Source organism: Rhinolophus sinicus, chromosome 8 (assembly GCF_057876585.1).
Source record: "Rhinolophus sinicus isolate RSI-liver-muscle chromosome 8, RSI-T2T, whole genome shotgun sequence".
Classification (NCBI taxonomy): Eukaryota; Metazoa; Chordata; class Mammalia; order Chiroptera; family Rhinolophidae; genus Rhinolophus; species Rhinolophus sinicus.
In genome coordinates this window covers 35,996,159-36,022,094 of record NC_142508.1, presented here as the reverse complement: position 1 = coordinate 36,022,094, position 25,936 = coordinate 35,996,159, and the positions used below count along the sequence as shown (strand labels likewise).

Genomic DNA, 25,936 nt, shown 5'->3' with positions numbered 1-25,936 from the left:
CTTTACTTCCTTACTGTTCTGGAGGCTACAAGTCCCCTGGGTGGATTTTCTGCAGCCACTCTCCTCGGCTGTCTTCTCCCCAGGTCTTCACACGGTCTTTCCTCTGCATGCCTGTGTCCTAATCTCCCCTTATAAGGACCCCAGTCCTTTTGGATTAGGGCCTACCCCAATGACCTCTTTAATCAACTCTTTAAAGACCCTGTCTTCAAATACAGTCACATACTGATGTACTGGGTAGTTAGGACTTCAACATGGATCTTGGGGTGGCACACAGTTTAGCCCATCACCCCGCCCAAAAGTTTGACTGGTCAGCGTGACAGCACCAGGCAGGCAGAATGGGGACAAGATCCCACATCTCTAACTCTTAGGACAGTGGTCTTTCCACGAGGACCCAAATTTGCTTATGCCTCCAATATGTTTGTGGAGCATCAGCTCTTCGCTAGGTGCTGGGCATTCTGTGAATTCAGCACATGCCCAACCTTCAAGGAGCGGGCGGCCTGAGAAGGTCCAGTGAGATAAACTTAATAGCCAGGTGTCACGTGCCGGGGCTGGCAGGCGTGTGTGGAGTGGAGGTGTATGTGAGGAGAGGAGGTGGTGCTGCAGCTGGTTCTAGATGAGTGGGTGAGAGCTGGGGTAGGAACTGTGATCTAGCAAAAGGGCAGCATGTGCAAAAGACCCAGGGAGGAGAGAGCCAGCGCAAAGGAGAACATTCAGAGCTGGTTCTTGGGGGGCCCATGAGAGAAAAAGCAGGAGATATGGGCAGGGTCTGATCAGAGAGGCCTCGGTGCCATTCTGCCCTGTGGCTCCCTTTTCCTGTGATGATGCATTTTTCCTCTGGTGTTTGGAAGCACTCGGAGCCTCTGGATGGCATTTCTGGGGCCCATCTGTTTTCACTATGAAACTGTTAGCAGGGCATGGCTGTGTCCAGGAGCCTCGGTGCCATGGTGACGGAGGAGTCTTCCCATCCTTGGCTTTTGGACAGCATGACCTGGCTTACACTGGGGTTTAGATAAAAGCTCCATGTGGGCAGGGACATTAGGCTATTAAAACATTGCTTGGCACACAGTAGACACTCAGTAAATATTTGTTATGTGAAGACAAGGCAACATTTGGCCAGGATAGCATTAGGCCCTACATAAATCAAAGTGAGAACCACTGTATCATCAGAATGTTTTTTGATCAGGTAAAAGAAAACCTGGCCCAAACAGGCTGAGCAGTATGGAGGTCTACTGTCGTTTTTAATGCAGGTACCACCACCACTCCACTTGGTAGCTACCTTCGCAGTCCTCATTTTGCTTTTCTGGAAATAAGATCAGAGATGTAAAGTGACTCGTCCAGGGTCAAACAGTTGACAAGTAAGAGTAAGAATTTGAGCCACGCAGTTGGACTGCAGAGTCACACCTGTGATTATAGCCCTACCCAGCCCAACTCAGCACCACACAGTGAGGAAACTGAGGCTCAGACACTTTCCCGGGGTCATCCCATGATGCTGGCATTAGGTCTCAGCCATGATTCCAAGGGCCATGCTCTTGCCCCTAATTCTGATGCCTTTAACTCTGAAGTTGGTCTCATTCACCTAGAGTACCTGCCAAGCCCTCTCACTTCCCTGCCTCCTTTTCTGCAGCTCCAGAAAGCTGTGGGGCCTGAGATCACCAAGACGGATCTGGTCCCCGCCTTCCAGAACCTAATGAAAGACTGTGAGGCCGAGGTGAGGGCCGCAGCCTCCCACAAGGTCAAAGGTTGGTGCTGGCAACCAGAACAGCAAGCGGGTGGGTGTCCAAGGGGCTGAGGTGGAACCAAGACATGAGGTCTCACCTCCCGCTGCCTCCCTTCCCCCATCTACAGAGTTCTGTGAGAATCTCTCAGCTGACTGCCGGGAGAATGTGATCATGACCCAGATCTTGCCCTGCATCAAGGTGATGGGGACCTGGCGGGAGGAATGGGGCAGACTTGAGCCTGCCAAAAAGAAGGGGTAGATGGGGCTCTAGGGACACCCAGGTGTAAACTGCGTTCCCGGCCTTCTAGGACCTGGGAGCCTTGTGCTTGAAGCAGTGGGGTCCTGAGTACAGGCAAAGTCTTAGGCTAGGGGCTGAGCTTGGAGGTGGGAGTGCTTCCCCTCAAAGGTCCCTGAGTCCTCTCATCCAGAAAGCTTTGGGATTGTGGTAGAGGCTGCTGGTGCGGGGGTCATTGAACCCAAAGCAGGTGGGACATATAAGGAACTACAGTTCTCTCTGTAGTGTAAGCCATCCCCTGCTCCATGAATGACAAGGGCAAAAGCAGGCTGTGGCTGAGGCTTCGTAGGAGTTGCAGCATACCTGGCCACTGCTGACTGTGGCTCCCCCTTCCTTCTCCCTCCCAGGAACTGGTGTCAGACGCCAACCAACACGTCAAGTCAGCCCTGGCCTCAGTCATCATGGGCCTCTCTCCTATCCTGGGCAAAGACAACACCATCGAGCACCTTCTGCCCCTCTTCCTGGCTCAGCTGAAGGATGAGGTAAGAGCTCCGGGTAGGCTCTGAGCCCTGGGTTTGCAGAGGTCCCCGCTGGGTCAGCTGCTTTCCCATACAGGCCAGGAATCTCCTAGAATCACAGACACCTAGCTCTCCAGTAAGTTGAGTGTTTATGGGCACGATGGACTGTACAGTCACTCACTCGTTTGTTAGGCAGTTGTCTTTTGTGCCCTTACGTGCTGGTCCTTTTCTTGGGCATCAGGGATACCCAAAAAATACAGGCAGTTTTGATCCTCAGAGACCTTTAGAGACTGGAAGTGGAGAGAGAGAGAAGGTGATGTCATGATTCCGTGATCATACAGACAGTGTGGTATCTTTATGTTTATTACAGTCAGGCCAAGAGGCTTTAATAGAGACCCCAAAATATACTGGCCTAAATAAGAAAGAATTATTTCTCACAGTAGTCCAGAGGTGGGCAGACCTACGACAAGGGTTAGCCCTGCTTGCCTCAGTGTCCCCTGGTTCTGAGGCACTGCTGATTTTCACCACCTCCCAGTCAGCATGAAGGGAAGGCACAGACAGCAGCAGGCCTGGTCCTCTGAGCAAGGGCCAAAAGAGGGCACCCATCAGCCTGCTCAAACCCCGTAGAACCATTGGCCAGAGCCAGTCCCATGAGCACCCCTAGCTGCTTAGTTGGCTTGGAGTACAGAAGACAAGAGAGCGCTGGGCGATGGTTAGAGTGGTCACGTAACAGGTGACAACCAAGGAAAGAGTGTGGATTTGAATCTGCATGGAGGCAGGAGCTGGAGTGGATGTGGGTGTCAGGAAGGAGCCCCGTGGCTAGTGGCAAAGAAAGATGGAAGTGCCGCAGCCAGGGAGGTGCAGGGTCACCAGTTGTCCTTTCCCAGTGGGGTCACACGGACAGAACTTAAATCTCCCACTAATGGCGTATGACACCACCCACAAAGTACTGCCAACCAGGGAAGCTCACCGAACCTGGGTTTCTAGGAATTTTATTTGGGATCGGTCGCATAGGCCTGGAATGGAGCCACCCACATAGCTGACCATAAGTTCTCTGTCCCCAGCCCCTTCAGAGCTCAAACTGAGATTGCTGGCCCTGGGCCCCCATCATAATCACGTTGTTGACATTGTCTACCTGGCAGGGCCCGAGGCCCCAGGTAAACAGTGCTCTTACCACGCAGGATATTCCAGGGGCTTCAAGGTCATCTCCCAGGAGCCGGGCAAGGGCCAGTCCTTTGGGATATGTGGAGTGTGAACAAACCAAGCCTGCTGAGTGTCCCTCAACTGCACTGCACTCTGGCTACTTGGTTCATGATTCATCTCTTCCTTGGCTCAAGGTAGAAAGGACGAGCTGGTGGTGTGTGCCATCCAGGAATACGTGACATAGGAGAAACATCTAGTAGGGGTCCTGTTTTAATTAACAAGAAGCAATTGTATTGATGATGTACCTTTTCTTAGAAGTGGCTTCACATGCTTTCTGGAAGTAGGTGAGGTGTGCGTGTATGCATTGTAAGTCAGTACTCATAATGGTAGTCAACAGGCAGTTATTCCATTGTTCATTCTTTCAGCAGAAATGTACTGAGCACCTAAGATTGCTGGGTACTGGAGACAGAAGGATGAATGAGACGTGCTCGGAGACTAGCAGAGAGAATGCAGGTCATAGAAATGAGAATGATAAGCTCGCACGTGTTAAGCCCGTTGCAGATCAGACCCGGGGCAGGCACTTTAATAGCCTCATCCACCCTTTGAGGTTAGATGGGTGGCTCCATGTCACAGATTGATATCCAGACAGGTTAAGTCGCATGCCACAGGGCTCAGCTACCAAACAGACTGGGATTATTACATATCTTTTTTCCAGGGCTCCATATTTTCGCACTGATTCCTGCAAGTTCTTCACAATGGCTAAACATTTCTTGTGCTCTGTTACAAGATTGGAAAAGCTGCTTCGCTTAATAATCCATGTTGTTTGTTTTGCATGTGCCTCTGATGTGTGCCCAGGCCCGGGAGCTGGGCTTGGGCAGTAATAGGTCCTCAGGAGGTGTTTGTTACAGAGTCGGTGCTGTCTCGGTTGCCGTGTGCAGTGCGTTCTCACAGAACCCTCCCATCCTCTCTCTCCTCAGTGCCCGGAGGTGCGGCTGAACATCATCTCCAACCTGGATTGCGTCAACGAGGTGATCGGCATCCGGCAGCTGTCCCAGTCCCTGCTTCCTGCCATCGTGGAGCTGGCTGAAGATGCCAAGTGGCGGGTGCGGCTGGCCATCATTGAGTACATGCCCCTGCTGGCTGGACAGCTGGTGAGTGAGGAGGCCAGGGGCCAGGCACGCTGCCCCAGGGAGGTACTGCCAGGGTCTAGTCACAGTGCAGTATGACTAGCTGTGCCGGTAACTGCGGGCTGGGAGGACTGTCTGGGGAGTGACACAGGAAATGGGGCCCTAAGAGATGAATGGAACTCGATTAGAAAGAGAAGGGGAAAGGAGCCACTCGGGTGAAGGTGAGAAGTGGCTGTTTGTGTCTTTGTCTGTCTGGGGGTGGGGCTTTGCTGAAAGCTACCCAGTCTTCCTAATCCCTAACGTCCTTTTCTCCTGCAGGGGGTGGAGTTCTTTGATGAAAAACTCAACTCCTTGTGCATGGCCTGGCTTGTGGATCACGGTGAGTACCCCCAGTGGGCTGGGGGAGGAGATCGGGGCTCCAGGAAGGATGGGTGGCAGATTGGCTGGGGCTGGTGCAGAGAGTGGTGGAGGCTGGAGTCATCTCCCATGACACCAGATGCGCACGTGGACCCATTCCCTTGCTCTTTAGAATCCCGGAGAAGTATATGGTAGGCAGGGGACAAAACATATCACCGAGGGAATGACTGGGAGAGTGGAGAGTCCGGGCGCCTCCGAGCACCCAGTCCTGGTTTTGAATCCCACCTTCTGGTCACACTCCTGTGAAATATGGGGCTTCTTATCCCAGTGTTTCAGGGCCATTGTGAGAAATGCTCATTGCTTTCACTAGAGTGATAAAAATAAAAGTTAACTTTCATCTAGCTCAGGTATTGTTCCAGGTGGTACTAAGTCATTTGCTTGGGTCCATCACTTCTTGGAGCCCATTTGCCTATCTGTACAGTGAGAGCAATACTAGAACCTATGTCTTGGAGCTGTTGAGAGGATATTGCATGAAAAGAAAAGCTTACAGCTTGCGCGTAGAGAGCGCTTTCATCCTCTGGAGTTCCTGGTTCACCTGTGGCCTGGGACCTGGGGGCTCAGGCAGTAGTGAGCATGACTGTCCCCATCCCCCCCACCCCTGCATCAATCCTTCACCTCCTGAATTTCTACCTCCCCCTTGCCCTTCTGCAGTCTATGCTATCCGCGAGGCGGCCACCAGCAACCTGAAGAAGCTGGTGGAGAAGTTTGGAAAGGAGTGGGCCCATGCCACTATCATCCCCAAGGTTTTGGCCATGTCTGGGGACCCCAACTACCTGCACCGCATGACTACACTCTTCTGCATCAATGTGAGCACCCCCACCTGCCCACCAGCTTGTCCTTGGGAACTGAGCGTGCCTGGGAGAGGAGGAATGGCACAGGGTCCTCAAGGGAGACACCTGGCTTAGGAGTGGGGATGTGGTGGGGACCTGGGGTTGCAGGGATGCGTCCCCAGGGAGCTGCAGGCCAGAGGTTGGGGCTCCCCGTCAGTCATAGGGCCTTTTGTGGGGTGGGGACCTGCATGGTGGGAAACCCAGGGTGAGGGAGACTTGGCCTGCTGAAGCAATGACTGCCAAACCTTGCTGACGTCCCTCTCCGTCCCCACACATTTGTGTACATATTAACTTATGATGGAATGGTTAACTGCAGGCTCTAGAATCAGACCTGGTTTTTAATTGCCATATGTCAGCTCTGGACCTGGGAAAAAATTACCTGAGTGCTAAGGGCTTCAGTTTTCTCGCCTGTAAAGAGGATCTGTACTGGCAAGCACAGTACCCTAGTCATCAGGTTGTGACGATTCATCTGGCTGTATGTGACAGGGCTTAGGACAGGACGTTATACAAAGCAAGTGCTCCTTTCTGGTCACCTCAGTAAACCACACAGAGAAGTAGAAAGGATGGCATTTAAAAACAAATGTAACTAAGTGTTCTGATCTTTTCTTCCCCTTCCTCACCTTGGAGACCACTACACTAAGGAAGGGACCCTGGGGGTTAGGGATCAAGACCCACCCGCAGAGAAGGAAGGGACGTCTAAGGATGGGGAGATGGGACCGAAACCACCTGGGCTGGGCGTTTCCTGGGCAGGGAGGTAGTGATGTGTGGAGGGTGTTAAGGGAGATGGGAACTTCAGGGGAATAAAGTGTCCCCAGGGTGGGTGACCCAGGACTGAGTCCCCATATTGCTCAGCTTCACCCTCAGGCCTGGTCATCACTGAGGTGGCTAGTCACAGGAAGTGGGAAATAGGAGTTAGCCAGGACCTTTGGATGGTCACCCCTGTGCCACTGTCTGACTCCCAGGTGCTGTCTGAGGTCTGTGGGCAGGACATCACCACCAAGCACATGCTGCCCACAGTGCTGCGTATGGCTGGGGACCCTGTTGCCAACGTCCGCTTCAATGTGGCCAAGTCCCTGCAGAAGATAGGGCCCATCCTGGACAACAGGTGAGGCCGGGCCAGCCCTCTTGGTTCTTGGCATCCTGATCTTTGACCTTTGAAGGCAGAGCCTGGGGTTTGAGGCCCAGCACCACTCTTCACATGCTTGTCTCCTCCCATTCCCAAGGTCTTAGTGTATTCATATGTAGAATGAGAATTGACAAGGCCTACCTCACATAGTGGATGAGGGAGAGAGGGTGCCAGTTCTATATACTAGCAATAAATCATTAGAAAATTAAGTTAACAAATACAAATATATGTATAAAGGCTGCCAAAAAAAGTATACATATTTTAGGAAAGGAAAAAAACTATTAAAATTGTAATACTCAGTATACACTGATAACAAAAGATGAATACAAGTCACGTCTGACTTCTGCAATTACAAGAGGTTGCTCAAAGTCATTACCATCAGCATAATTTTAATACAGTTCTTTCCTTTCTTAAAATGTGTATGCAGGTTTTTGGCACCGTGTGTGTGTGTGTGTGTGTGTGTGTGTGTGTGTGTGTGTGATTTATAATTGCATCAAAACCATTAAATACCCAGGAATAAAGTTAAAAATTGTTTTCACCTCTAGTGAAAACTGTGAAACATTGCTTTGGAGAACTTAAAGAAGACCTATATAATATTTATGGATGGGACAGTTCCCAAATTCATGTGTAGATTCAATATAATCTCAGTCAAGGTCAGCGGGTTCTTTAGTGGAAAATTGACAGGTCAATTCTAGAATTAACATGGAAATGCAAAAGTCTGAATTAGCCAAGGTGATCCTAAAGAAGAACAAAGTTGGAAGACTTATCCTACGACATACCAAGAGTTACTATGACAGTGCAGTAATTAAAAAGTGAGATGTTGGCACAACAGTACTCAGTAGCCCAGTGGGACAGAATCAGGCACAGAAACAGACCCGCGAGTATGTAACGGCTGAAGCCACTGCAGTCTGGAAAGGAAATGCGGGTATTTTCCATAGACGGATCAGTTTGATAGGCATGTGGGAAAAAAAAAAAACACCTCAGTGTGTGACAAATTAGAGATAACAGACTAGAATCAAAAAGACTGCAAAACACGATCCTAAAAGAAAATGTCAGAAAATATTTTAATATATTCAAGACTTACGGTAGGCACAGATTTGTTGAATAGCTCAACCCAGGAAAAGGTTGAAAAGTTTGCCCTCAGTAAAGTGAAGAACTTCATCCAGAGAACATTGTGAGAGTGATATAGCAAGCCTGCTGAGTGGGAGGACGTATTTGAATACTTATTTCTGACAGGACCGACTTATTCAGAAGACTGTCTGCAAATCAGTAAGACAAAGAAACTCCAAGAAAGAGATGGGGGGAAAAAAGACTCGAGCAGGCACGTAGAAAAGATCTCCACATACGAGACAATAAGCATATGCCAAGGTGCTCAACATCAGTGGCCATCGGGAAAGTGCAAATAAAAACACCCCAGAATGGCTAAACTTGAAAAAGCTCAGAGTCATTTAGTCTTGGTAGATGGGCTGGAGCTCTCGTACATTGCAGGCAGGGCTGTAAATGGTAAATGGTAAAAAATCACTTTGGAAGCTGGTAGAATCTAGTGAAGCTAGTTGTACTTACCCGCTCTGAGCCAGCACGACCACTCCTGGCTGTGTATCCAAGAGAAATGAGTGTTTATTTTTAACAGAAGAATGTTTGTGGTAGCCTAATTCATATTATCCCTGAAATGGAAACAACCCAGGTGCCTGTCAGCAGTACAGTGGGACAGTGGGTAAGTTGTGGTTTATTCTTACAATGGAAGACCGTTCAGTAATGAACAAACACTCCTGACTCAACAACATAGGTGAGAAGCACGTCCCAAGGGAACATAGTTCATTTATATTAAATTCAAAAACAGACAACACAGATCTGGATGATAGCAATGAGAATAGTGGTTATATGGGGGTGGGAGCTGTCATCTGGAAGGGTCTCTGATGTCTTTCTTGGTGTCTGTTCCAGAACACAACTTCATACCTTTAGTGCCTCTGTAAAGTCCCCTTTCATTTCCCAAAACTATTGACTGTAGTGCACACAGGTTCCCCTGGGCTCCTGTAGGGCCAAGTCCTTCTCTGGCACTTGGCACTCCTATGCTCCTGATCATCATTGGGGTCTGTGTCTCCTGGCCCAAGGTCCTCATGGGCAAGAACCAGGAGTGTTGTGTTTACCTCTGTTCGCACCTCATCCCCGTAGGCCTCAGTAAAAATGTGAAATCCATGAAATACATCCCCTGTCGCGCCTCAGAGACCTGTGGGCCCTGTGACTCCCAGACCTCCCTGGGCCTATTCTGGGCCTCAGAGACATGGTGCATTTGCATGCCTGTGTCTGTGTGCACCTCTTGCCCGGGAGCCCTCTGCTTGCCTTATACCCCCAGCCCTGCCCAGCTCACCCTTTCCCTCACCTTCCCCTCCCAGCACGCTGCAGAGTGAAGTCAAGCCCATCCTAGAGAAGCTGACCCAGGACCAGGATGTCGACGTCAAATACTTTGCCCAGGAGGCCCTGAGTGGTAAGGCTTTGAGAACTGGGAGACCCCAGCGGGAGGAAGGATGGCTCAGCTGAGAGACCTGGGAGCAGCAGCTCCTGGCAGGGGAGATGTAGGAGTGGTTGTGGGCGGGGCTGGCGGTGGTTCTGACTCCCACCTGTTCCTGTTCCCCCAGTTCTGTCTCTTGCCTGATGCTGAAAGAGGAGCCATCGCCGACCTCTGGTGTCCACCCTTCCCTCAAACCCCCTCCCTTGGGAGATAGTGGGGGCCCTTTGGCTGTCACTTGCTGTGCATGGTCTGACCCCAGGCCCCTTCCCTTGGCACGGTTCTTCCTCTCCCCCAGACTGGGGGCCCAACTCCTCACTGTCCACCTCCCAAGGGGCTGAGGGGGGCACAGGGTGGGACAGGGTGGCGGCCCTGGGAGGAAAGGAGACAGATGTGAGCATCCCAGGTCACCGGCTTCTGCTGCTGTCATGGGGACCCCTGCCCCATCTACTTCCCCACGTCCCTTTCTTCCTCCCTTTCCTGCCCCCCAGTGGTTTTTTTGTGTCAACTGTGCTATTTTTATTTTGTTCCCCTTTTTTCCCTTTTCACAGAGAAATAAAGGTCTAGAAATAGCTGGTTTTCTGGTCTTAGTCACTAGCATGGAGAACGGGCTCCACATCAGGGTCTCTGCCCTTATCCCTGGTGAAGCCCTGATTACTGGGTGTGGGATTTCCCTGGGAAGTACAGCTGGCCTCCAGGGTAGAGGGTCCACAAGTGTCGCTGGCCAGCAGAGTCCTGTGGCGTGCTTCACTTCCACAGACATTGGCTAATGTGGTGGTTAAGAGCAGGTGCCTTGGAACCAGACTGCATGGGTCCAAATCCCAGTTCTTTCAGTTAATAGCTGTGGAACCATGAGTAGGTTACCCTCCCTCTCTGAACTCGATTTTATACTTTGTAAAATGGGGTCACAATAGAATCTAGACCATAGGGCCGCTTGTGAAAACGAATGTTACATGTCAAGTGGGTAACAGTGCATAGCACATGAGAAGCAGCAGTCAGGGTTAGCTATAACTTGCCAGAGAACTCCAGTGGGCCAGGCCCTGCCCCTGAGGAGGTCTCGGGGTAATCAGGGCTGTAACGGAGCAGGAAGGGAACTGGCAAGACAGAGGCAAGAACTAGTCCCTCAATATCTGTTCTCCCATTTCTTTACTAATAGAGATGACTGTCTGAATTTGAGGCATTTTCTCAGTTCTCTTGAAATTTGCTGTGGCGTGGTGCCTAAATTCTGGCCAATAACATATGAACAGAAGTAAGTGTTCTTAAGAAAGGAGATGCGCACCTTCTCCTTCCCGCACTCTGTAGTGAGCAGATGGCCAGTGGGAACAGCCGTCTTGGACCAGGCATCTTAGGAGCCTCGGCCAAGCAAGGCAGCAGAACAGCATAGGAGAAGCATAGTCCTCGTGCTGTGAAGCCCCACACTGGTCTCGGTTACCTGGGAGAGTTAAACTTTGAGTGACTCTTCGCTTGGGATTTCATCACTTGCAGATCACCTGAATTCTAACTGATGCAGGGGCCAAAGATCCCTGGAGAGAGGAGCGAGAGACTTAGTGGAAGGTGGGGAGTGTAAGATTTCACAGATGATGTGATACTTGAGTGGAATTTGGCTCAGCAGGGTGGTGGGGAAATTGGTGTTGGGTGGCAAGGTGATTTCACCAGCTCAGGCCTCATATTACTGAGTCCCTACTGTTTCCTAGACCAGTTGGACCCTGGGGGCATGAGGGTGAAGGAGACGCTGTTCCTCCCTTTATTAACTTACGTTAATGTTAGTTTCATAGGGCAGGCCCTGTGGTTTAAACTTGTTGCAGCCACCCCCTATCGCTGACACAATTGTACCTTTCCTAGGGTATAAATATTTGAAAGACTTGAATGAATGAAGAATTCATGATATAGGGAGATGGGGGGCAATACAATCACTTTAAGCATGATGTTGAATATGCTAGCTTAGCAATAATTGTGGAAGGAACATTCAAATGAATGATCCATGGTGTTCCGGTTACATTTACCTGTGTAACAACCCACCCCCAAAACATAGTGATTTAAAATAGTAAAAACGCGATTTCTCATAATTCTGCAGGCTGGGCTTGGCTCAGTTGGAAGATTCAGCTTGTGGTGTCTACTGGGTCTAAAATGCTCAAAATGACATTCACTACCAGGCCTTAACTGAGGCCTGGTACAGCCTCTCTCCCCATGTGGCCTCTCCAGTATGGCTGGACTTCTTGATCTGATAGCATACAGCTCCAAAGCAGTTTCCAAGAGAACAAGTCCCAATTGACAAGTGCTTTTCATGCCACTGCTTGCGCCACAAGCCAAAACGAGCCACGTGGTCAAGCTGAGTCAGTGGAGGGGCCCCGGCAAGATGTGGAAACCTGCAGGCGTGGTTCAGTGGAGCTGCCAGTGTAACAGTCTGCCACATGTGTTCCAGAGACAGACTTTGAGTTCTGTCTTAGCTTTGCTACTGACATGCAAACGCATCAACTGCACAAGGAGATGAGGCTGGTTCCAGAGTATTTAAAGCATTTTGGAGCAAGCTGAAGATTTAAACTTTATCCTGGAAGGCAGAGGCAGCCATAGGGTTTTTTGGCAAAGGAGTGACAGCATCAGTGTTGAAGGGGGAGACGTGAGGACAGGAGACCTGGGAGGATTCTGGTCTAAGTGAAGAGGAGTTCTGAGCTGGAGCACGTACCATGGAGTGAGGGAGGTGGTGAGTAAAAAGAAAAACAGAAGAGGAATATTTTCAAGGAGACAGATTGGGACTTGATGACACCTGGATTAGAGGAGTGAAAGGAAGGATACAGTCACCTTGGCAACCAGGATTCAGGTCTTCCTGGCCTCACCACTTACTCCTCCCTGGGAAACATTCTTGGTTCCTGTAAGCCCACACAAGCTTCAACATCTCCAACCTTTTGATTGTAACATGAACCTCTGCCTGCAAAGCTTTCCCTCCTCACTCCTCAGGTAAACAGAAGTAATTCAGAATGGAGAGTGGGAAAGTGAGACATGGAGGAGTGCAGGTGAGCACGGAGAAGTATATAGGGGCCAGAGCCTGAAGAGCCTCCAAATGTCAGCGTGAAGAGCTTGAACTTGGTCCTGGGGGACAGGGTCCAGTAAGACTTGGGAAAATTCTTCTGGGATCAAATAGGGCCAGGAGACCAGGGAGGTGGCTGGAAGGTCCTGGAGGGTAAAGCCAGGAAAAGAGTACAGAAAGATTGAGGAAGTGGACTTGATGCCATTTCTCCTTTTCAAACCCCCAAGAAGTTACGCAAGGAGCGCTGGGAGGAAGGCCCTGTCCTCATATCTAATCAAAACATCTGAAACGTCTATACATGCTTTGTCACTGGCCCTCCTGTGTGAAGGAAATCCCCACTCCACCCACTCCCTCTAGTCCTTCCCTGTGCAGCAGCTGTTTTCCAGATGGGGGAACAGACCCAGGATGTTTTGGGTGTGTGGTGTGCGCTCTTACAGACTGACCAGATCAGAATTTCACAAATCTCTCCCAGAAGAAAAATACCTAACACTGGTAGCCTAAAATCCTCCTGTGGCCCAGCCAAGGAGGGCAAGCTAAGCTGGTCCTACAGGCTAGACGAGGAAAAGCAGGACTGGCCAGTAACACTGTAGGGAATACTGATCCTGATCTCTTAGTCATGGTGCAAAATGTAGAAATTACTGTTAGGCTTTTTAATGAATTATTTGGGGCAAAACCTGATCTGACCTGTGCTGCTGTAGTGACAAAACCTGACTGACTTAGACTGCTATTTAGAGTTTTTATTTTCTTGCATGGAATATATAGAGTATATTGAATTAGTAATCACAAAACTCCACAGAGAAAATCCCAAGCCCAGATGGCTTCTCTGAATTCTGCCAAAACATTGAAAGAGTTAATACCAGTTCTTCACAAACTCTTCCAAGAAGTAGGAGAGGAAACACTTTCCAACTCATTCTGAAGCCAGCATTACCCTGATATCCAAACCAAACAGACACCAAATGAAAGAAATATGCAGATCATTATCTCTTACAAACATAGATGTAAAAGTCCTTAGCAAAATAATAGCAATCCAAATCCAGCAACACAAAAATAATTATACACTATGACCAAGTAGAATTTATCCCAAGAATTCGAGTTTAATTTAACATCAGAAAAATCAATGTAATATACCATATCCATACAATAAAAAACAAAACCCGCCTGATCATCTTAACATGCAGAAAAAGCATTTGACAAAATCCAACACCCTTTTGTGATAAAAACAAACTAGGAATAGAAGGCAAGTTCTATAACCTGATAAAAGATAACCTACAAAAAACCCACAGCTAACATCATACTCAATGGTGAAATACTGGGTGCCTTCCACTTTATATCAGGAACGAGACAAGGATGTTCACTTTTGCCCCTTGTACCCAGCATTGCACTGGAATTCTAGCCAGAGTAATTAAACAAGAAAAACAAAAAGTATGCAGATTGGAAAGGAAGAAATAAAACTATTTTCACATGACATGATCTTGTATATAGGAAATGGGCCAAAAAACTTTTTTGAGCTAATAAGATTGCAGGATACAAAACAATATACAGAAATCATTTGTATTGCAGATAAGTGTTCAGGGAGAATGTGGAGAAACTAGACCCCTCTTACACTGCTGCTGGTGGGACTGTAAAATGGTGTACCCACTTTGGAATACATTCTGGCAGTCCCACTGAGTTATCATTTTGCCCAGCAACTCTAGGTATATATCCAAAGATAATTAAAAACATGGCGACACAAGAACTTGTACACAAATAGTTGTGTCAGCATTATTCATAATAGCTAAAATCTGGAAACCACCCAAATGTCCATCAACTGATGAATGGACAAATAAAATGTGATCTATCCATAGAATGGATATTACTCATAGAATGGATATTAATAAAAATTAGTGGAGTATTGATACATGCTACAACATGAATGAACCTGGGGAACATTGTATTTAAGTGAAAGAAGCCAGACACAAAAGGACACATATTGTAGGATTCCATTTATATGAAATGTCCAGAACAGTCAACAGAGACAAAGATTACGTGGCTGGGTGGGACGGGGGGGAGCAATGGTAAGTGACAGCTTTATGGGTATGGGGTTTCTTTGGGGAGTCAATACACTGCAGAACTGTAAAAACACTAAAAGCCACTTAATTGTACACTATAAAATTTATTGTATGTGAATTACATCTCAATGAAAAACCACTACCGCCAAGCCCCATCCTACCTCCAAAACAGGCAGCAGGTCCGATTTGGCCCACAGACTAGTTTCCAACCCCTGGTCCAGGTAAGTAGGTTTGTAAGTATAAAATGGAATTTTCTCTTCACAAAGTTAGTTACATGTACTATTTCTTTCAAGTGCTGTTTAGAAGAGGATTTTCTAGACCTGAATCTGCCTACACCTTGATCTTAGACTTCCCTGTCTCCAGACAGTGAGAAATAAATGTTTTTCACACCTGCTGAGGCTTATGGGCCCAGTATTTGGTCAAATTTTGTAAATCTTTTTGTGTCATTGAATAGAATGTGTAGTCTGCAGGTGTTGGAAGCAACATTCTATCTATATTCAGTCCAAAGATCAAATTTATTATTTGTTGGTAGGCAGACCTGCTATTTGTCTCAAAGTTAATTCTGCTTTTTAAAAATTAATACTAAGGAAATTGTGCTAAACTGGCACTTTAATTGTAGAATTGCCTGCTTTCTCTTTCAATTCTGTAAATTACTTTGTATATTTTGAAGTCGTGTTCTTGGAGGCATAAAATGAAGACTTGATATCTTGGTGAATTCAGTCTTTTATCCTTGTGAAATAAATTACCTTCTTTAGACAGAGCAGCACCGTTTTTCTTTGAAGTCGCCTCTGATACCAATATAGCTGCACCAGCTTTCTTTTGTTCAGTATTTATACAGCGTGTTTTTCCCACCCTTTTACTTTCAAACTTTCAGCATCCTCAGGTTTTAGATATACCAATTGAAAATGGCAAATGAAATAAAATGATGACTGTGCTTCATTAAAGTATATCGTTAGGAGCAGTTACTAGTCATTCTGGACTGCAGGTCTTCATTGTTCTACAAGCCTCACCCTTTCTGTAAGAGCTGAAGTGGACTGCTCTAGGCAGTCGAGCTCCCTGGATCCTGGAGCAGCGATGGGTGGGGCCAGGATGAGCCGCGCTGCCCTTTCTCTTCCCCTACAGGCCTCAACCAGCAGCAGTGCCTCTAGTGGCTGTTGGTTGTCTCCAGTGGCTTCTTTCACAGTATAATTCACAAGAACCCCGCACTAATACTGTCTTCCTTTTGATCGCCCACTTTAGCTGAGGTTTGGTTTTGGTTTTGGTTTTTACACCAGCTTCTCCACTCAGCCCTTGAGCTGCTTTGACCCAGACGACCTGGATGCAGATGAGTTTGAGCAGCCATTGGCTGCCTTTGGCTGCTTTAACATCAATGATCTAAGCAGAGGTTCAAACAGAGCCCTAGGGTCACTGTGCCCTCAACACAAGGAGGAGAGTTACCATGGCTCCCGAGCAGGTGAGGGTTACAAGGTGGCACCTCATTCCTGATGAGTTCACATTGACAAGATCCTGCATATTGTCATCAGGCATGGATGGGAGGAAAGCACCAGCTTCATCTCCCCAAACAAGTGATGACAGGCCTGAAAACAACGCTTAGATGTTGTCTTTGCTCAAAGGCAAGTTCCGTGCCCACTTCTGCAGGGATGCTCCAATGTGTGATCTACAGTTTGCTGCCTAGCCACATGGATGTGGGACCTGGATTAGTTTTTGTGTGTTTTTTTTTGGGGGGGGGATAAAGGGGAGGGATGATTGTGGGGAGTGGTCAAGGTGAAGGTGATGGTACTTGCATTCATTCCCACCAGATGGGCTATTGTTTTCCCCTTCATTGCCCACTCATTCCACCCCAACCTCCTCTGCCTCATTTTTCCTGAGGCCATATGAACCTTCCAATCATGAGCATCCCCATTGTTGCTAGCAGATTCTTTTGTACTGCAGTGAAGTCATCGTGCCAGGCACCATGTAGAGGCTCCAGAGGAGGGGGGTCTCCTCCTTCCCATGGTGTCCACCTGGTAGGAGATAGCAGTGTCAAGTTCATTTTATTTCCTAACAGAGTAACATAGGACAGATCCTGACATATTTCTACCTTGCCTTCTTCCTAGAATCCACATTTTAAAAAATTATAAATACTGGGGGTGCCAAAAAAATGTATACAAGTAGACACTTTCATCGACATTGCTCAAGCAGTAGTTTACTGTAATCAGAAGTGTCTGGACGCTGATAGTAACCACTCTGAGCACCTCTTGTAATTGTAGAAGTCCAACGTGACTTGTATTCATCTTTTGTTACTGGTATGAAGTATTACAATTTTAATAGTTTTCCTTTCTTAAAATGTGTATACATTTTTTCTCTTTTTTTGGCACTGTCTGTATGTACTTCCACCCAATACCCTTCCAGTTTGTAAAGGATAGAATATATGAAGGTCTGCTTGGGGACATCTGGGGATGTAAACTCTCACAGTGACTTGGATACGTGCTTGGCCTTGGAAGGATTGGCTACCCTCCGAAGCACCAAGAAAACAACAGAATGTGGAGCCTGGCCTTCGCCTTAGCAGCTGGGCCGAGCTCCAATCATCTAATCTCATACCAAGGACTGGCCCCTGCTCCTAGCCAGACCTGGACCAGTTCCCTGTGTTGCTGACATGTATGCTTATTGGCTCCTTGTCACTGTTGTTAGTGAAGTCCTTAAAACCCCAGAAGAACAAAGGCAGGCACGGTTGTTCCCCGCGCCGCCTCTGCTGCTGCAAGATATTTCACCCGTGCTGATGAAGGGCTGGTGCTGCTTCTGCAACTCTAATTGACTGGGCCCCAGTGGTATGATGATTTGCCTCCTTGCTTGTTAGTGGTATAATGATATATTCTCCTAATCTCTATCTTCTCATATTGACTTTCGCTTTGTAATAAAACTCTTTAACTCCTTCATCCCGGCTTGTGGTGGTGTGTCTTGCATATCGAGCCTTGAAATTAAGCCTGTGCACAGCAATCGATAATACTTATTGATACACAGTTCTACTTCTGGACATTGACTATATTTTCTAAACTGCAACAGCAACAAAAAACCCCGCTGTTTACAGCAAAATCTTCCTATCCCTGTTCCTGAACCTCTCTGGAACGGTGCTGCCTTGTAAAGGGAGGGAGTGGGTAGTTTATTCTTGTATATGGTGTAAGAAAATGATCCAGTTTCATTCTTTTACATATGTCTCTCCAGTTTTCCCACACCATCTGTTGGAGATTGCCTTTACCCCATTGTATATTCTTGCCTCCTTTGTCATGGATTAATTGATCATATAGGTGTGGGCTTATTTCTGGGTTCTATTCTGTTCCATTTACCCATGTGTCTGTTTTTTTGCCAGTACCGTGCTTTTTTAATTACTATGGCCTGATAGTATAGTTTGATATCAGGTAGCCTGATCTCTCCAATTATGTTCTTCTTTCTCAAGATTGCTGTGGCTATTTGTTCTTTTGTCCATATAAATTTTAGAATTCTTTATTCCAGTTCTGTGAAAAATGCCATTGGTATTTTGATATGGATTGCATTAAATCTATTGATTGCTTTGAGTAGTATGGACATTTTAATGATGTTAATTCTATCCATGAGGACAGTATATCCATCCATTTATTTGTATCTTCAATTTCTTTCTTACACTTTTCCAAGTATAGGTCTTTGACCTTGGTAAAATTTCTTCCTAGGTATTTTATTTTTTTGATGTACATGTAAATGGTATTGTTTTCTTAATTTCTCTTTCTGATAGTTTGTTATGGTGTATAAAAATGCAACCAATTTCTGAATATTGATTTTGTATCATGCAACATTGCTGAATTCATTTATTAGTTTAATAGATTTTTGGTGGACTTTTTAGGGTCCTCTATATATAGTGTCACGTCATCTGCCAATAATGAGTTTCACTTCCTTTCCAATATGGATGTGTTTCATTTCTTTTTCTTGTCTATTTGCTGTGGCTAGGATTTCCAACACTATGTTGAACAAAAATGGTGAAAGTGGACATCCTTGTCTTGTTCCTGATCTTAAGAAAAATGCTTTTAGCTTTTCACTGTTGAGTATGATGTTAGCTGTGGGTTTGTCATATATGCCCTTTATTATGTTGAGATATGTTCCCTCTGTTCTCACTTTGCTGAGAGTTTTTATCATAAATGGATGCTGGATTTTTGTCAAATGCTTTTTCTACATCTGTTGATATCACATTTTTTTCCTTCATTTATTATGTGGTGTATCACGTTAATTGACTGCAGATATTGAACCAACCTTGCATCCCAGAAATAAATCCCACTTGATCATGATGTGTGATCTTTTTAATGTATTGCTGAATTCGGTTTGCTAATATTTTCTTAAGGATTTTTGCATCTGTGTCAGTCCTGCCTTCCTTCATTCCTTCCTTTCATCTTTCCTCCCTCTCTCCCTTTTTTCATTCCTTTGTCTGGTTTTGGAATCAGGATAAAGCTGGCTTTGTAAAATGAGTTGGAGCCTTTCCTCCTCTTGATTTTTTTGGAATATTTTGAGAAGGATTGGTGTTAATTCTTCTTTGAATGTTTGGTATAATTCACCTGTGAAGCCATCTGGTCCAGGATTTTTTGTTTGTTGGGAGTTTTTTGATTACTGATTCGATTTTGTTAGTAGTTATTAGTCTCTACAGATTTTCTGTTTCTTCTTGATTCAGTCTTGGAAGATTGTATGTTTCTAGGAATTTATCCATTTCTTTCAGGTTGTCAAATTTGTTAGTATATACTTGTTTGTAGTATTTTTTTATAATCCTTTGTATTTCAGTGGTGTCTGTTGTCGCTTCTCTTTCATTTCTGGTTTTATTTATTTGAATCCTTTGTCTTTTTTTCTTGATGAGTCTGGTTAAAGTTTTATCAAATTTGTTTAATCGTTTCAAAGAACCATCTCTTCATTTCACTGATCTGTTTTTGTTTTTTTAGTCTCTGTTTTGTTTTTTCTGCTCTGTTCTTTATTATTTTCCTCCTTCTACTCACTTTGGGCTTTGCTTGTTCTTATTTTTCTAGTTACTTTAGATGTAATGTTAGATTGTTTATTTGAGATTTTTCTGGTTTCTTGAGGTAGGCCTGAATTGCTATGAATTTCTCTCTCAGAACTGCTTTGGCTGTTTCCCATATATTTTTGGGGTGGTTATATTCTCATTTGTCTCAAGGTATCTTTTGATTTATTCTTTATTATCCTTGTTAACCCATTCATTGTTTAGTAATAGCATGTTATTTAGCCTCCATGTGTTTGTGTGTTTTTCACTTTTATTCTTGTAATCGATTTCTAGTTTCATACCATGTAATCAGAGAACATGCTTGATATGATTTCAAACTTCTTAAATTTAAATTTATTGAGACTTGTTTTGTGACCTAACATGTGGTCTATCCTGGAAAATGTTTCTTGTGAGCTTGAAAAAAAAAACTGTGTATTCTGCTGCTTTGTTGTGAAATGTTCTAAAAGTATCAATTAAATCCATCTGGTCTCATGTATCACTTAAGGCTGCTATTTGCTTGTTGATTTTCTGTCTAGATGATCTATTCATTGATGTCAATGGGGTGTTAAAGTCCCCTACTATGACTATATTACTGTTGATCTCTCCGTTTATGTTCATACATAGTTGCTTTATATATTTAGTTGCTCGTACATTGGGTGCATAAATGTTACAAGGGTTATATTCTCTTGTTGCATTGATCCCTTTATTATTATAAAATGTCCTTTCTTGTATCTTGTTCTAGCCTTCGTTTTAAATTCCATTATATCTGATGTAAGTATTGCTACCCCAACTTTTTGTTTGTTTGTTTCAATTTGCATGACATATTTTTTTCCATCCCTTTCCTTTCAGTCTTTGTGTCTTTCAATCTGATGTGGATCTCTTGTAGGCAGCAAATGTGGGTCTTGTTTTCTTGTCCATTTAGCCACCCTATTTCTTCTGATTGGAGCATTTACTCCATTTACCTGTAAAGTGGTTATTGATAGGTACCATGTTTCCCCAAAAATAAGACCTAACCAGAAAATAAGCCCTAGCATGACTTTTCAGGATGCTCGTAGTGTAAGTCCTGCTGTATCTCCCCAAAAATAAGACCAGGTCTTATATTAATTTTTGCTCCAAAAGACACATTAGGGCTTATTTTATATTATGAGCATTCTGAAAAATCAGCCTACGATTTTGACATACAATTCGACGAATTTTTCCAATGTTTTTGTCAGTTCTGCTTCTTACTGGCTGCCCTGACCTCTTCATCAGTGACTTGTTCTCTTCCCTCAGAAAAACATTTAATCCATTTGTACACTGCTATTTTCTCCATGGCATTATCCTCATAAACTTGGACTAGCATGTCCATGATTTCACTTCCACTCTTGCCAAGTGTAACAAGAAATTTAATGTTTGTTCGTTGCTCTAATTCAAGCTCAGATTTTCTCACGATGGCACACAAAAACACGCAACAATAATGAACGCCACTCAGCAATACACTGCCACACATCAATACGAACACAGCTGTGAGACACAGATATACCAAGCTTATGAAACCTTACTGAGCTATTTTTACAGTGCTGCCAATGTAAGTGCAAAGTGGCAAATTTGTGAACTTATTTATTTATTATTTTATTTTATTGTTATTTTCGTGGAAAGAAAAGCAGGTTTATTCAGAATGCCAGCATTCTGAGAAGATGGTGGACTCTTGTCCAAATATTAGGGGAGTCTCAGTTCTTCTTGCTGATGCTTTGAAAAATCAAAGGTCAGCAAGCTGATTAATATGCAAGCAGGGTTTATTAGTGATACATTCTCAGAGAAGAGAACAGGCCTAGTCAAGGTTGGAGAGAGAGGCCTAAGCCTCCAGTGTTAGTGATAAATGCTCAGGGAAGAGAATGGTCCTAGCTGAGGTGGGGGACGGAGAGAGAAAGAGAAAGGGGGAGAGAGAAAGGAGGAGAGAGCGAGGGCAAGAGAGCTCAAGTGCCAGAGAGAGAACTGGCACACAAAAAAAGTTTACAAACTTTAGTGTCAGACCCTGTATAGTATCATGTCATCTGCAAATAATGACAATTTTACTTCCTCCCTTCCAATTTGGATTCCTTTTATTTATTTTTCTTACCTGATTACTGTAGCTAGAGCTTCCAGAAGTATGTTGAATAAAAGTGGTGAAAGTGGGCAACCTTGTCTTGTTCCTGATCTTAAGGGGGATGCTTTTAGCTTTCCCTATTGAGTATGATGTTAGCTGTGGGTTTATCATATATGGCCATTATTATGTTGAGATATGATCTCTCTATTCCCACTTTGCTCAGAATTCTTATCATAAAAGCTGGATTTTGTCAGATGTTTATTCCACATCTATTGCTATGATCATGTGATTTTTGTTTTTCATTTTGTTAATGTGGTGTATCATGTTAATTGATTTATGGATATTGAACCAACGCTGCTTACCAGGAATGAGTCTCACTTGATCATGGTGTATATCTTTTTAATGTATTGCTGAATTCTGTTTGCTAAAATTTTGTTGAGGAATTTTGCATCTGTGTTTATTAGGGATATTGGCCTATAGTTTCCTTTGTTTGTTTTTTTTTTTGTAATGTTTTTGTCTGGTTTTGGGATCAGGGTAATAGTGGCCTCATGAATTGGGCTTAGGAGCCTTCCTTCCTTAATTTTTTGTGATAGTTTGAGGAGAATAAGTGATCAAAATTTTAGCAAACAGAATAGTTGGTAAAATTCACCTGTGAAGCCATCTGGCCCAAGTCTTTTATTTGTTTGGTGCTTGTTGATTAGTAATTCAATATTGTTGGTAGTAATCAGTCTGTCCAGATTTTCTGTTTTTTTCTTGATTCAGCCTTGGAAGATTGTATGCTTCCAGAAATTTATCCATTTCTTCCAGATTTTCTAATTTGTTCGCATATAGTTGTTCATAGTTGTTTTCTTTAACTTTTTGTATTTCTGTGGTGTCTGTTGTCACTTCTCTTTCATTTCTGATTTTAGTAATTTGGGTCCTCTCTTTTTTTTTGATGAGTCTGGCTAGAGGTTTGTCAATTTTGTTTATCTCTTTAAAAATCAACTCTTGGTTTCACTGATCTTTTGTATTGTTTTTTGGGTCTCTATTTCATTTATTTCCACTCTGAACATGATTATTGCCTTCCTTGTACTCACTCTTGGCTTATTTTGCTCTACTTTTTCCAATTCTCGTAGGTATAAAGACAGACTGTTGATTTGAGATTTTTCTTGTTTCTTAAGGTAGACTTTCATCGCTATGAATTTACCCTTAAGACTGCTTTCACTGCATCCCACAGATTTTGGGTCATTGTGTTTTTGTTTCCATTTGTCTCGAGGTATCTTTTGATTTCTTCCTTGATGTCATTGTTGACCCATTCATTATTTAGTAGTATGTTATTCAGTCTCCATGTGTTTGTGAGTTTTCCAGTTTTCTTCTTGTAATTGATTTCTAGTTTCATAGCACTCTGGTTAGAGAAGACGCTTGATATGATTTCAGTCTTTTTAAATTTATTGAGATTTGTTTTGTGGCCTACCTTGGAAAATGTTTCATGTGCACCTGAAAAGATTGTGTAGTCTCCTGCTTTGAGGTGAAATGCTCTAAAACTATCAATTAAATCCAACTTGTCTAATGCGTCATTTAAGGCCATTGTTTCTGTATTGACTTTCCCCCTTTTTCTTTCGCCTCCCCCTGCACTCCGATTCAAGCCGTTGTTTCTCAGTCTAGTTGTGTAGGACACACCTCCCTGGCCCATGCTGGTATTATGAGCCTTAGGCTCCCCCTGGCTGAGGCACTCGGTTGCCAATCATCGGTCGGCTGCTCACAGCAGCTCTCACCGGCTGCTGGCCACTCACGATGGCTGCCGACTACTCATACTGGCTGCTGGCCACTCACACGCTGGCCATCGGCCATTCATGGCAGCACATGGTAGCCCATGGCAGCACATAGCAGCCCAGGGCACCTCACACCAACCTCCTGCTGCTCACGGCAGTCAGCTCCAGGGAGAGCTGTTATTCCCGATCTTAGCTGTAGAGGGCGCAGCTCACTGGCCCATGTGGAAATCAAACCAATGACGTTGGCGTTAGGAGCTCAGCGCTCCAACCACCTGAGCCACCAGGCCAGCCCCCTGTATTGATTTTCTGTCTGGAGGATCCATCCATGGTTTCAGTGGGGTGTTGAAGTCCCCTACTATGATTGTGTTACTGTTGAACTCTGTCTTTATGTTGGTTAATATCTGTTTTCTATATTTAGGTGCTCCTATGTTGGATGCATAGATGTTTACCACTGTATGTCCTCTTGTTGGATTGATCCCTTTATTATTATGTAATGCCCTTCTTTGTCTTTTACTATGGTCTTCGTTTTAAAGTCTATTTTGTCTGATATTAGTATTGCTACTCCAGATTTTTTTCTTGTTTCCATTTGCGTGTAATATCTTTTGTTTTGTTTTTTATGATTTTATTTTTATTTATTTATTTTCCCCAAGTCAAGTTGTTGTCCTTTCAATCTTAGTTGTGGAGGGTTCTGTTCAGCTTCAAGTTGTTGTTCTTTCAGTCTTAGTTGTGGAGGGCGCAGCTCAGCTCCAGGTCCAGTTGCCGTTGCTAGTTGCAGGGGGCACAGCCCACCATCCGTTGCGGGAGTCGAACCGGCAACCTTGTGGTTGAGAGGGTGCACTCCAACCAACTGAGCCATCCGGGAGCTCAGCGGCAGCTCAGCTCAAGGTGCCGTGTTCAATTTTTAGTTGCAGGGGGCGCTGCCCACCATCCCTTGCGGGAGTCGAGGAATTGAACTGGCAACCTTGTGGTTGAGAGCCCGTGCTCCAACCAACTGAGCCATCCGGGAGGCAGCTCAGCTCAAGGTGCCGTGTTCAATCTTAGTTGCAGGGGGCAGAGCCCACCATCCCTTGCGGGACTCGAGGGATTGAACTGGCAACCTTGTGGTTGAGAGCCCACTGGCCCATGTGGGAATCGAACCGGCAGCCTTCGGAGTTAGGAGCACAGAGCTCTAACCGCCTGAGCCACCGGGCCGGCCCTGCGTGTAATATCTTATTCCATCTCTTTACTTTCAGTCTGTGTGTGTCTTTTGATCTGAGGTGGGTCTCTTCCAAATAGTATATGCATGGGTCTTGTTTTCTTAACTACTCAGCTACCCTATGTCTTTTTTTGTTTGTTTGTTTGTTTGTTTGTTTGTTTAAAGATTTTTTTTATTGGGGAAGTAGAACAGGACTTTGTTGGGGAACAGTGTGTACTTCCAGGACTTTTTTCCAAGTCAAGTTGTCCTTTCAATGTTAGTTGTGGAGGGCATAGCTCAGCTCCAGGTCCAGTTGCCATTGTTAGTTGCAGGAGGCACAGCCCGCCATCCCTTGCGGGACTCGAGGAATCAAACTGGCAACCTTGTGGTTGAGAGCCCACTGGCCCATGTGGGAATCGAACAGGCAGCCTTCGGAGTTAGAAGCACGGAGCTCCAACCGCCTGAGCCACCCGGCCGGCCCTATTACCCTATGTCTTTTAATTGGAGTATTTAATCCATTTACGTTTAAAGTGATTCTCGATAGGTACATAGTTATTGCCATTTTATTATTTGTATTTCTGGTCTTCATTAGTTTGTTTTCATCTTTCTTTTGATTAAAGAAGCCCTTTCAACATTTCCTGCAAAACTGGCTTGGTGGTAATGAATTCCTTTAGCTTATTCTTTTCTGGGAAACCCTTTATCTCTCCTTTAATTTTAGATGATAGCCTTGCTGGGTAGAGAAGTCTTGGTTGTAGGCCTTTGTTTCTCATCACTTTGAATATTTCCTGCCACACCCTTCTGGCCTGCAAAGTTTCTGTAGAAAAGTCAGATGATAGTCTTATGGTAGCTCCCTTGTAAGTAACTAGCTGTCTTTCCCTTGCTGCTTTTAAGATTCTCTCTTTGTCTTTAATGTTTGCCATTTTAACTATGATGTGTCTTGGTGTGGGCCTGTTTGGGTTCATCTTGTTTGGGACTCTGCACTGCCTAGGCTTCCATGTCTATTTTTCACTAGGTTAGGTAAGTTTTTGGTCATTATTTCTTCAAATAGGTTCTTGATCCCTTTCTCCCTCTCTTCTCCTTCTGGTATTCCTAAGATGCAAATGTTATTGCGCTTAATGTTGTCCCACAGGTCTCTTAAACTATTTTCATTGTTTTTTTATTCTTTTTTATTATTATTATTCTGACGGTGTTTTCTGCTACCTTGTCTTCTGAATTGCTGATTCGATCCTCTGCTTCATCTAATCTGCTGGTGATTCCTTCTAGTGTA

At 45.0% G+C, this 25,936-nt stretch overlaps 1 protein-coding gene across 1 annotated transcript in view; it reads left to right on the top strand.

The window, feature by feature from the left end:
• The window catches only part of PPP2R1A (protein phosphatase 2 scaffold subunit Aalpha), a 31,138-nt gene extending 20,947 nt beyond the window's left edge, over positions 1-10,191 (top strand). The window contains exons 7-15 of the mRNA XM_088800517.1: positions 1,625-1,739; positions 1,846-1,916; positions 2,360-2,494; positions 4,591-4,764; positions 5,059-5,119; positions 5,809-5,963; positions 6,950-7,092; positions 9,507-9,598; positions 9,750-10,191. Of these exons, the coding sequence (XP_088656643.1) occupies positions 1,625-1,739; positions 1,846-1,916; positions 2,360-2,494; positions 4,591-4,764; positions 5,059-5,119; positions 5,809-5,963; positions 6,950-7,092; positions 9,507-9,598; positions 9,750-9,766 (963 nt within the window). The 3' untranslated portion in view covers positions 9,767-10,191. The remainder of the gene's footprint in view (positions 1-1,624; positions 1,740-1,845; positions 1,917-2,359; positions 2,495-4,590; positions 4,765-5,058; positions 5,120-5,808; positions 5,964-6,949; positions 7,093-9,506; positions 9,599-9,749) is intronic.
• Positions 10,192-25,936: the final 15,745 nt, after the last annotated feature.